The sequence below is a fragment of the Gadus macrocephalus genome, chromosome 12, assembly GCF_031168955.1.
Source record: "Gadus macrocephalus chromosome 12, ASM3116895v1".
NCBI lineage: Eukaryota > Metazoa > Chordata > Actinopteri > Gadiformes > Gadidae > Gadus > Gadus macrocephalus.
Window position 1 is genome coordinate 5,491,707 of NC_082393.1, and position 12,107 is coordinate 5,503,813.

Genomic DNA, 12,107 nt, shown 5'->3' on the forward strand with positions numbered 1-12,107 from the left:
CTGAATCAAATGTAGATTTGCATTAAAGCATTGGATAATGATTGCTAATGGGTTTTAACTATTAACACTGCCATGATTAAAGTAATGCTATTTTTTTTAAAGCTGTATACTTGCAGTAGCAATTGTAATGAAGGAAAGCATTGTCACAGATAATCCAGAAAAATCGATCAATGCATTGAATCGGCTTTGAAGAGATGCAACTTCATTTTAAACAGTGTAAGCATTCATGTACATACATACATATATATATATAAATCCAATAGTACAAAAAACTATTGTAGATGTTTTTTTTATTGGTTTTCTATTGCAAAATATGCAATATCAGCTAAAGGTTGCCAATGATGTGACATTTACAAACATTTGTAATATTACGTATATGCATTCATATTTTATGTGTATTATAGAGCAAAGTCATCCATTGATTGGTTTTAATTAGCCCACACACAAATAGCCTATACAGAGAGAAACCGACATCCTATAATTAGCCACCTGAAAGCTTTCCAAACTTCACAAGACTAATGCATCATCAATGTGAAGGTCAACAGGTTATTATAAAAGGTTGTCAACTTTGACTTCCACCAACGACACAAGCCCAAGATGTGGCCGCCGTCGTGGCTCTGTGGATGCCCTCCATTCGACCTCTCAGACCTGCCTTCCAAAGAACAAAGAGACAGAAAAAGAAAAAGTCCACCAGTCACCGGTCCAAAGCTCATTTTCCTTTCCTTCCGCCCTTCGGTACTCTTCCTTTCCCTGGTTTGGATCCCTTGGGTTTCCCGCCTTTACCGGGCTTGCCGCCTTTGCCTTTCCCGCCTTTCCCGCCCTTGCTGCGCTGCTCTTTGCGCTGCAAGCCCCGCATGTCCTTCTTCATGCGGCTGTCCACCACCTTGAAGTGTCCCTTGACGCCGGACGGCCGGCCCACCCTGCCCCCGGAGCCCTTCTTGGCCACGACGTACGTCACCTCCCGCTTCTCCTCCTTCCCCACGCCCGCCTTCTTGTAGATGCTGTGGGAGGACGAAACGACAAGAGAGATGGTTCATTCGTAGTCTCGAGCCAAGATGCTAATACCATGGACGCTAATAGCATGGGCGCTGATGGATATATACACAGCATTGGCGGTGGTTTGCCGTACCTCTTGAGCGCAGACATTTTCTCTTTTTCGGAGATGTCGACTGTGTCAACCACGGCCTCTGCCTTCTTCTTCGCCGACTCCATCTTCTTCAGCATCTGGAGACGCACACAAAGAAAATAAATTCAAATCTTAGCAAGAGCAGCATTCCTTTTGACAACCTCCCCTTCAGTCACGCAAACTAACACTTTCTATATCCAGACCCTTCTTATTGGTCAAAAAGAGAAAATAAGTGCCATCATACGAGAGCTGCTCGATAATGGAAAAAAATTATCACAACCGCTTTGGTCAATATTGAAATCACGATTATTCAAACGATTATTTATGAGTTTGAAAACATGATGCATTTCTTCCCTCCAAAAAACACTTTGTAAATGAGTACTTAAAAACTGGTATATGTGAAAAACGAAATCGCAATACATTTTTTATTAATCGCACAGCCCTACATCATATTCCTCTGGCTTTGGACCGTTCAGATGAACACATCCAAGGGTGCCCTGTGCTGCCCGCCCCCCCTCTCACCCTCTTCTTCTTCCTGGCCTTGGCCTCGGCCACGCGCTTGATGGGCCGGGCGTTGATCTCCTTCCACTTCTGCTTGAACTCGTCCACCATCGCCTGGGTCACCGGCACCGGCTTCTTGCGGTGCTTCCGCTCGTCGTCGAAGAACCACTCGGGCACCTCCCACTGGCCCTCGGAGTTGGCGAACCTGGTGGGACACGCCACCATGGGACACGGGGTCAGTACAGTGGTACTCAAACAGCCACAGCGGAATAATGGTTTGGCGCTCGCGACCCGGAGGATAGCACTTGGATGCTATCTTTTAAAAAAACAAGTGGAAAATGCCAACCTAACCACACACACAAAGATTTTCATTTCGCTATGGTACGATTATAATGTAATAGCAACTGCTAGTATCGTTATGGTTTTGTTCTGCCGAATGTGGACTAAGCTTTCAGAAGGGATTTTGAGTGTATATTTCTGCAGAGGACAGTCTGCATGAGTTTGTGTTCACTTCGCGGGCCCTTTTAGTAAATGTCCTCAAACTTCAAACAATATCATCTGGATGGGATTAGACGAAGGTCCGGTCACACACACCTGTGGAAGGAGTCGTCCATGAGGTCTCTGCCCCGCTTCTTGGACGAGGCGATCTGACAGCCCAGGGCCAAGCCTTCTGCATCCAGCACTCTGTGTCTCTTGTCTGGCGCAAAGAGACATTAAGAGACCTCATTACACACCTGAGATCCCTCATTCAGAGCTGACTGAATGTAACAATTATAATATATAAACACACTTCAAAACCAGGTCCCAATCAGATAATGCATTTATAAAATATCCCACGCTGAGCTATCAATCCGATGCAAGAGGACGTTCCTAAACCTAGCAGCCCCTTGAGTTTGATGCCGGCTCGGCTTGGTGATCTTGAGCAGATGAGCAAATGTCCCCCCATTTTAAAGTAGGGTCGAGGGTTGTACTCACTGCTGCGCTCCACGGGAACAACCTGGAAGTCCTCCTTAGCGGCTTTGGCCTTCAGCCCGCCGGCCCCTTTGCCTCGCCTCATTGTCGTAATGTCCCTAAAAAGGCACAACAAATATTAACCAAATGTGCTTCATTTTTTTTTTTTTACCAGGGAACACAACATGAATAATGATTTCTTACGGTTCATCATCACTGCTGTCCGAGTCCGAGTCGCTGTTATATGCATCCTCGGTTTTCTGTGTTGGTCCCGCCTCCGCCTCTGGTTGGTCAGCTGTCACCTCCTCTTCCTCCACCTCACGGCTTTGTTCTGAAACCACAAAGGTTCTTATTGTTATTACAAAAAATGGATTCATGAGTTATCGCTGGACCTTTCCCAATAATAACGACCATAATAAGAAAGATTATAACCTAGTGCCTCCTGGCTCTGCAGCTTCTCGGTCTGTTGGAGTTCAGTCTCCGCGTCCTTCTCCAGGTCGATTTCGGAGAAGATCCCCTGAAGAGTAAACAGCCGTCTACGTCAAAATATATCCTCTAAATCCATCTTCACGTACAATCTAGCGACACCACACACGTTGGCCTCTTATGTCCCTTCTGTGCGCATCTGAGAGACAAAGACAGGAAGGCGAATTTAAGGTGAACAGTCAAACAAACCTTGCTGAACCACAGGTTGGTCTCACGCTCTCTCTTCACATCTTTGTCTTCAAGGTCCACCAGCAGACCTCCTGGGCCCTTCTCCTCCTCCTCCTCCTCTTCCTCCTTCTCTTTCTCGGCTGCTGCCTTTGCCGTCTTCAAGGCCACCCTGGAGTACAACAAAAAACAGTTTACTATATAAGCCAATGAAACTCTTACCTCAACCAACCTTGCCGGCGTATATATTTTTTACTATTAGGGATTATTTATTTACCTTTGGTCCTAAAAACAAATGTTTTATTATTACAACCCTTTTTATCGATAAATATTGAAATCTTAGAAAGTGTTAGCGAGCTGTTCTACAAAGGGCTGGAAAGAATTATGATCTATACAAGATATTGTTTTACCAGGCATTATTTGAAACAATTGTTATTTGGGGTACCATAAGAGATAACAACATAAATAAAATTAATTTAATAAAGAACAAAAACTACACAAAACCTTTCTTAACTCGGCATACAGTTTAGACTCCGATCCAGTGGTTCCCCTCAGACCATAAGACACACAAGCGCCCTTACTTTTTCTTCTGCTTCTCCAGCATATCCAGCTGCATCTCCTGCTCCTCCACCTCGTCCCTCTCTTCCTCATCTAGGTCAGAGGCCAGGGACATCTTGTCCTCCTCGTTGTCCTCCTCGTCTTCGGAGATGTGAAAGTGCTCCTCTCCCTCCACCAGGCTGTCGGCAGCCAGCATGTCCCCCTTGGAGATCTCCCCCAAGGCCTAGAAGGAGGAATGAATTAAGGCCACAATTAAGGCTCTCGCCACTTTAAATTAAGCCATATTTATACTATATACACATGTCATGAATGAGCAGGTAGGATTTTGCATGGGGATGGGGATTGAACCTAGTAGCTTTTGCTGGAAGTCAAACTCTGTAATCAACACTATCCTGTACCCATTGTCTCCTGAATGCAATCGAATCGCTTATGCTAACAGCAAGGGGGTGTGTGTGTGTGTGTGTGTGTGTGTGTGTGTGTGTGTGTGTGTGTGTGTCTCACACACCTTGGCCTTGATGCTACTGAGACAGAACATGGCCGTGTCCTCGTTGTCGGCGATGGAGACACCGGGCAGGTCCATCTTCAGCTCCACCCTCTCCCTCTGCTTCCTCCTCTCCTTCAACAGCTTCTTCTTCTTCCTGCAGGGACACGCAGGCCCACGGGAGCATCAGTACGGGACCCTCTTGGGAGTTGTCATTTCAAGGGATGTATATTATGGTTTCACGTTGACCACAGAGAGGGTACAATTTTGCAGACTATATTCCAAATATATACATGTTTTAATCTAACCACACCTCTAAACAACCTTAACTTGTGTCACAGCCCCAATTCTTTTAAATGCGTTTTATTGATTGATACGTCAAATCCATTAAGGACACCTGGGAATCCGTTACGATCCCTTACCGTCTCAGATCGGCGATCTCCTCGGCCTTCAACTCCGCCAGTTGCGTCACCATCGCCTCGTTCTCCGCCTCGTCCTCCTTCTCCGTGGCGGTCTCCCCCTGCCCCTCCGCCGCGTCCACCTTGACGGGCTTATCCGGTTTCACGTCGGTGTCGCTGTCGTCGTCCTCCTCGTCAGAGTTCAGGCTGAAGGGGAATGGAAAAAAATAATATTTAAACATCACATTTTGTGAAATTCTTTTATTTTTTAAGATTTATTTTCATGTTTGTTTACTTTTTATAGAGTGAGATAGAGAGGAAGGTTTGGGAGATAGAGGGGAGGACATCCAGCAAATGACCCCGGGCAGGAATCGAACCCGGGTCACTGAAATTCTACCAATACTACTGACGTGCTGTTGGCTTACACAATCTCCTGGTCGCGTTGCTTGGCCTCATCCTTGATCTTCTTGGACAGATATCTCCTCAGCTTGGTCCGCCAGTTCAGCAGCAGACTGTTGTTGGAGGGAAGGGAGAGCAGGACAGACGGATTGAAACAAACGCAAAAAAAAAAAAATTTTTTTTTTAAAAAGCCAACAGAACAATGCAAAGAAAAGAGTGATCGATACCAAAAGTTGAGGTGCACAACCTCAATATTTGTTATATATGATTTACGTAGTATCCATGCTTAGTTTTAAACATTCCAATTATTACTATATCGATAATGTTCCTCACATATACCAGCTAGATAGCACTTGACCTCATGTTAAACTTTGCACGACAACCCATTGGGTGTAAAAGCACCCAGCAAGTGTAGCATATTGTGTGCATAAAACTATTTGAGGAAAACACTTGACTAATTCTTATTCGCAAATACATCCCGGAAAAGTCTTACCGGAGATCTTTGCGGCCCAGCACCTTGATGTCACGGCAACACTCTTTGACCTCGTCTGTAGTAATCTCCTGAGACTCCAGCTCTAGGCTGTCCAAAGTGATCTAGATGGCAAACAAAAACACATAAACTTTATTAGATATAATGGCAAGCAGAACTTGAAGGTATTAAACCGTCCAATGGTGAAAGACCAAAGGCAAGCAATATAGGTCACTTGTTTTTACTGTACACAAGTCAAAGGACAAAGAGACCTACAGAGACTGCTGTAATTATAATTAGATGGGGTTTAATGGGTCAAGTTAAAACTTAAAGACTTTTGAATACATGGGTTGAATATCATTAAGTATCTTACCGTGCTGGCCTTGCCCAGGAAATCCACAGGGTTCTCAGCTTTGAGAAACTCTGTCAGCGTGAAGCTGTGATAGAGGGTCAGATCACCATCGGTGTATCCCTCCGCCTTAAACAGAGGAAAGCATGTTACTTTTTGCATTTAAGGAGCCGAGAACAACCTAATCAACCCTCAATCTGAAATGGATGCAGAACCCAACAAACCCACTATTCATAAAAGGGTCAAAGTGATTAAGAAGCTTCTATCTATTTATTGTACCCATGCGCGCACGTCGATGCACACACACACACCTTGGGCTTCTTGACAGGGATCAACTCCTTCACGGTCTTAGCCTGAACCTCCACCTCTTTGAAAGCATGCTTGGGGTCGAAGAACTTGCTGTCAATCTTGTCCGGGGCAAGGAAACCTACATAGCCAGAGAGAACAGGGCCATCACTCAGGTTATCCAGCCTATAACCAACAATGAACACCCAAAAAAATATGCCTTGTTAAGGATAAAGGGTGTATGTCGGCCTCACTGACCCTGACAGACCACGAAGATCTCAGCAGACTCATTTCGGGAGGCCTGGGGCTTGGTGGCCTGCACCTTCTTGAAGAACTGCTGGAAGATCCAGAGCAGCGGCTGGTAGTCCTTGGAGCGGAAGACCTTGGTGATAAAGGAGCCCCCCTTGTTCAGGAACTCACAGGCCAGCTTCAGGGCCATGAGGGTGAGGTGAGCTGGAAGAACAGAAGGAGATTTAGCTTTGGCATTGAGAAGATTACTCTGTTGGGGATTTAATAATAATTTATAAATGCATTGGATTATTTTAGGTTTCCTTTAAAAATAAAACAAAAAGTGTGGAAATGTTTGTTGAATAATTGAAGAGTACCTACCCTGGGTGAAGGCGTCATGCTGCCAGTTGGCACCTACGTTGGGCGCACCGTCATTGAGGACAACATCCACCTTCCAGGTCTGCAGCTCCTTCCGAATAGCCTGGGAACAAGACATTTATGCCGCTTTTCCACCGCACATGTAGCTCGACTCGACACGACTCGACACGACACGACTCGACACGGTAGCAGCACGGGTGCTTTTCCACCGCAAATAGTACCTCCTGGACGTGGGCGGGGTCGGCTGCGCGAAAGGGCCGTGACGTATTTGTGTACGCGACGCAAACAACACATACGCAACCCACACATGGACAGAACCCACATAACAACAATGGAGGGCATCGATCGCATTACTATTATTAGCTGGCATGTTGAAGAAGTTGGAGAAGTGGAACATGTTGGCTGCGGCGCTGCTATGGATGTTACCAGCATGTCGCTCTCGTGACTTCGTCACACTCTCTGGCCAATCAGTCGCCGGCCGTCTGCCGACGTCACCTTTTAGCATCGGCTCAGCTCGCTTGGAACCTAGAGCGAGTAGGTACTAGAAAAAGCAGCCACTTCAGGTACCAGATACCATGGTACCGCGGTGGAAACGCAAAAAATGCGAGCTGAGTCGAGTCGTGTCGAGTCGTGTCGAGCTGGTACCATGCAGTGGAAAAGCGGCATTAGTGATCTATTATTACATTATTTAAGTGCTGGGCAATCGAAATTTAAGTCAAAGTCAGTGAACTTTATTGTCAGACCAACAAGTTACATATAGAGGACCAAAATTGCGTTTCCCCATACTCCAAATTTGCCATTAACATATTATTTACTACACAACATATAACATAATAGTGCAAAAAGACTTCAACTAAAATACACAACATATACAGACTCAATATGTGAGTTACTTCGAAGTATGTAAACAAGGGAATGTAATTAACAATAATTACTATATAAAGCACAAACAAAAAAATTATAATTCAATTAATTTTCAGCAACTCTACAAAATACAACTTATATTAGCTTGGTAAGAAAATATATATTGATTGTAAATAAACTAGGTCTTCATTGATTTTCCAATATGTGCATCAATTTATGTAGGACGTCATGTTTATTACAGATGATAGCAGGACCAGCTCCGACGGAATCAACGTCTTGTTCGTCAAATATGAATGTGAGAAAGGCTCTCTCACCTGTTTGCATTTGTCAGTAGTGATGTCTTCCTGTAGAGTCACCACATTAGGGATAGCTCTGATAGGCACCAAATCCACACCTGTAAATAAGAAAAACATCTCAAATACTGTCAACTGTACAACGCAAGGTATAAAAAGTCAACACTGAAGAGAAGGCAGAACACGTATTTGCATAACCATTATCAGACCAACATGCTTACCAATAATGAGGCTGGAGATGGGCATAAACTTTGAAGCCACTTGCAGCCTGTGATAGGAGATAGAATAAACGTGTAAGTGCTTAATTCTATCGAGTTGGTATTTAAATGTGGATGTCAGGGTTGTTTGAAATCAGTCGAGACTCGAGAATGTACTCACCATCCGCCTGGGGCTGCACACAAGTCAACCAACGCTCTGGCTTTTTGTAAAAACTGGAATTTACGGTTAAGCTGAATTAACTTGAAGGAGGAACGAGACCGATAGCCTGTAGGAGAAAACAGTAAATTATCACATAACAGATCAAATGAACAAGTAATGCTTCTGATTGATATACCAACATCTATTGATGTCATGCCAACAGGGCTAGATTCTAAGTTGCTAAAATAATCCTTACCAGTTTCTTTGGCCAAGTGGTAGAACTTGTCCTTCCTGGCCTTTCCTATTTTTGATTTCTTTCCCATTTTGTTTCCTTTTGATTTTTTCCGTAATTATATGAAAATATTTTCTAACCGATCAAAACCCAGGGACCACACATCCCTGGAACAAAACACGTGTGGATCTCTGGGCGCATCTATTCTACGTCACAGGTCATGCGGTCTTCTTCTTCGCCGAAGTCATTTTGGCATGACTGCCATCTAGTGTTCTTAACGTAGCATACTACAACAAAGCTGTTCTATTTTGTGTGAGTAGTGAAATTTGATATGTGATATGTTTTTGCCCTGCTTTAATATACAATATGCAAATCATAGTCAATATCAAGCAAAGTCTTTCATAAAAGATGCACAAAAAAACAAATATTAAGTTCCTTTGTTGGTATAGATTAATTTATTTTATTTTGAAATGCAATTGCCTTTATTGTCATCAGTTTTCATTTTAAGTTTAGTCATGTTGGCCATATTAGTAATAGAAATATGCTCATCAATGCAGAGAGGAAGACAGCTATCAGAAAGGCCTGTTTCTTGACCGGTTGTTGATGAGTCCCAGCACAGAAAAGGCACTGGCTGCAGCCGTCACCAAACCAATGGCCCCTATTGCCCGTGTTGCCTGTGGACATAATTTATGTTAGCATATGGCAATCAGTCTCATGGCTGTATAGCCATGAGGCTAATTGTATGTACCATTAACCTCATTTGTAATAACATTTGCAATGACATTTTAATCATTCTCATATTGTGCACATATTGTGTATATATATATGTAAAGTTTGTAATTGGTGGAGCATAGCAATCCAGTTCACGGTTCACGACACAACAAAGCAAAGGTCTCGAATAGAAGCAGAGGTCCACCAGCCTACTACCAAGCATACACACCTGTTGGCTTGTCAAATAGGTTGGTCATATCATATGTACTCTCATGGTAAATGAATGAGCTGAGATCAGAAAGGAAACAAGGATGTCTTGTTCTTGGCTTCCTAAGGCCCGTTGGCTGGCTTTAGTGTCCCCTGATGGATCAGACAGTGAAAGTGAAGTAAAAGTGAAGTCTACAGACCTGTTCAGACACCCCCTCCCCGTAGCGCAGTAGAGTGACAAAGTGCTCACAGTTACTGCCCAGGAGGTCATAAGACACTTCCTGGCCAATGAGCACTTGAGCACGCTGGATGATTTCAGAGACGGGCAGGGGTGTGTGGTCGTCATCGTACTTGTTGTTGACACGGTATGAGTCACCTCCGACCACCTCCTTCAGCAGCTGCATGCGTGCCACCGCCTTGCGGCTGAACACTGATTTTACACTGGACATGGCAGCTGCTGGACCCTCATCTGGGATGGGGAAACGAGGGGCCGGGCAACACATCAAGGTCATCACAGACAATAAAGGAAGCATGCTTGTGCATGAGTGCATTTCAATTATAGGAACCATACAATATAAATGTTTAGGTTCAACCAGGTTTTACCGCAGTCAAACAATACTAGAAAGACTAACATCAGCGGTGGCATATACATTTTCAGAACACGCCCACCTTGATTATTATCATTGGAACCTGAGAAGATGAGAGCCAATTGAGAATAGTGGGTTTACTGACCAACAGGTGTTAAGTTGATGATGTACCCATCTCCCAGGTAGAGAGCCCAGTGCTGATAGGCTGGTCTGAAGATCTCAATGAGATCACCTGGCTGGGGGTCACCAGGGGGGTCCAGAAGGTGAGGGTCATTAGAGGCCATCTGAGAGAGCAAGGTGAAAGAGCAGACTGATATTAAGTGTTTATTCAGCGCTCTAATTGAAAGACACCTTTATTGTGTATTGTTTCAAAATTTGGAGAAAGAAAAATGGTACACAAACCCTCTCTCTCTCTCTCTCTCTCTCTCTCTCTCTCTCTCTTTCTCTCTCTCTCTCTCACACACACACACACACACACACACACACACACACACACACACACACACACACACACACACACACACACACACACACACACACACAAACAGACAGACACACACAGAGAATCACACACACGGACACACAAAGAAAAACAACAGGCCAAACAGTTGCACAGATATTTTCAGTTTACTTACAGTTGAGTGTCCTTTCTGTTTATCCATCCCACATCATGCTTCCACAAACTCTTAAAAAAAAAGGAAATAGTAAAATCGATATGTCGCTTTGTCAATATCACTTTGATGTAGATGTATATAGGATCTTGATATGCCAGTGGTAAAGAAAATATGTTATTAACAATTGCAAATCCATTCATTTGCATAGGTATTAAGTGAGGGACAGAGATCTACAAGTTGACCCCAAAGAGAGAGAGAGAGAGAGAGAGAGAGAGAGAGAGAGAGAGAGAGAGAGAGAGAGAGAGAGAGAGAGAGAGAGAGAGAGAGAGAGAGAGAGAGAGAGAGAGAGAGAGAGAGAGAGAGAGAGAGAGAGAGAGAGAGAGAGAGAGAGAGAGAGAGAGAGAGAGAGAGAGAGAGAGAGAGAGAGAGAGAGAGAGAGAGAGAATGCTGGATCGCATGTTACATAAAGGGCAAGGGCAGCCTCATAGGAACACACAGACAATACACTCTGGCTCCAACGGACAATACATCCATACGCTCTTGTGTAAAATATGCTGCCACAATAGCGTCCACATAATGGAGAAACAGAGAGAACGTTGGAAAATTGTAATAAACATTTTTGGGTTAAAATATACTGAAGAAAAGTTAAATTAATTCTCTATTGCAATAAAAACATACTACAATATTTATTTGTTTGGTGAATTCACAACATCTGCCATACAATTCCAACATTATCTCTTAGAATTGCAGCAAATTCTACATCTTTTGCAAGGGTAGCTGAATTGAAATCTATATCTTCCTAGGAGAGCAATTAGTAAATCCATGTCATTACTAATACATGATCCTAATTCAACGGTTGAAAGCATATGCTATTGTTTGTAGTATCTTTTTATTCAGCACTGGTATAAAATACATAAAACATTTATTTATTTTCCAGTTTAGTCAAATGATTAAAGTGAAAAATAAAGGAAGACACATCGGGCCAGTTGAACTCAGATGGCATACTTACTCAAACGCTAGCAGCTTTTTCTTCCTGGTCATTTTAATTGTCCATCATTGTTTAGAAAATCACATAAAAAACTCCAAAATAGAAAGAGAGAAAATAAAGGATTATGTCCAACGCCGAACCACCAATATCGCAAAAACGACTGAAATTAAGTTGATGTCCTTCCCTTATATGATAGAGGTCCTAGTTCAGGTGTTTGAATGGTTTCCATGCGATCTCGTTGAGCATTGGCTTTGAATAACGGAGCCAGCGGTCTATTTGGGGGGGTCACTGAGGGGGGCAGGGGCGTTGCGTGTCGGGGCGCTGTCCCATTCACAAACAGGCAGCGACAGTTTAACCATAGCACTATTGACATTGCCCCAATGTATTGGTGTGTTCAATTGAGCGTCGTATTTTTTTTTATTAATGCATTACATCGGAGTCGTAGTTTATAATAACTTATAATAATGTCTGGAATTATAC

At 43.6% G+C, this 12,107-nt stretch overlaps 2 protein-coding genes across 2 annotated transcripts; both read right to left on the reverse strand.

Moving 5' to 3' along the window:
- Positions 1–273: 273 nt before the first annotated feature.
- ftsj3 (FtsJ RNA 2'-O-methyltransferase 3) lies at positions 274–8,729 on the reverse strand. Its single transcript, XM_060067337.1, has 21 exons — positions 8,545–8,729; positions 8,310–8,415; positions 8,153–8,199; positions 7,953–8,032; positions 6,778–6,877; positions 6,427–6,621; positions 6,195–6,310; positions 5,908–6,012; positions 5,559–5,659; positions 5,092–5,178; positions 4,691–4,873; positions 4,293–4,425; positions 3,811–4,010; positions 3,254–3,401; positions 3,011–3,095; positions 2,783–2,909; positions 2,603–2,697; positions 2,222–2,324; positions 1,649–1,832; positions 1,130–1,224; positions 274–1,001 (listed from the first exon to the last, which is right to left on the reverse strand). The coding sequence occupies exons 1-21, from the start codon at positions 8,609–8,611 to the stop codon at positions 710–712; spliced, it is 2,649 nt and encodes an 882-aa protein (XP_059923320.1). The 5' UTR covers positions 8,612–8,729; the 3' UTR covers positions 274–709.
- Positions 8,730–8,947: 218 nt separating this feature from the next.
- plaat1 (phospholipase A and acyltransferase 1) lies at positions 8,948–11,888 on the reverse strand. The gene is made up of 5 exons (XM_060067379.1): positions 11,649–11,888; positions 10,661–10,708; positions 10,171–10,309; positions 9,639–9,907; positions 8,948–9,194 (listed from the first exon to the last, which is right to left on the reverse strand). The coding sequence occupies exons 2-5, from the start codon at positions 10,685–10,687 to the stop codon at positions 9,093–9,095; spliced, it is 537 nt and encodes a 178-aa protein (XP_059923362.1). The 5' UTR covers positions 10,688–10,708; positions 11,649–11,888; the 3' UTR covers positions 8,948–9,092.
- Between the last annotated feature and the right edge of the window lie 219 nt (positions 11,889–12,107).

Bases quoted from the DNA above. Each gene is read 5' to 3' on its own strand.
- ftsj3 (XM_060067337.1), bottom strand. From the start codon at position 8,611: ATGGGAAAGAAATCAAAAATAGGAAAGGCCAGGAAGGACAAGTTCTAC. The intron at 6,311-6,426 runs GTCAGTGAGGCC...CTGGCTATGTAG, and splicing joins GATCTTCGTGGTCTGTCAGG to GTTTCCTTGCCCCGGACAAG. The intron at 1,002-1,129 runs GTACGGCAAACC...GTCCTCCCACAG, and splicing joins AAAATGTCTGCGCTCAAGAG to CATCTACAAGAAGGCGGGCG.
- plaat1 (XM_060067379.1), bottom strand. From the start codon at position 10,687: ATGGATAAACAGAAAGGACACTCAACT. The intron at 10,310-10,660 runs GTAAGTAAACTG...TTGCTCTCTCAG, and splicing joins AACAGAAAGGACACTCAACT to ATGGCCTCTAATGACCCTCA. The intron at 9,908-10,170 runs GTCAGTAAACCC...TCCCCATCCCAG, and splicing joins CATCAACTTAACACCTGTTG to ATGAGGGTCCAGCAGCTGCC.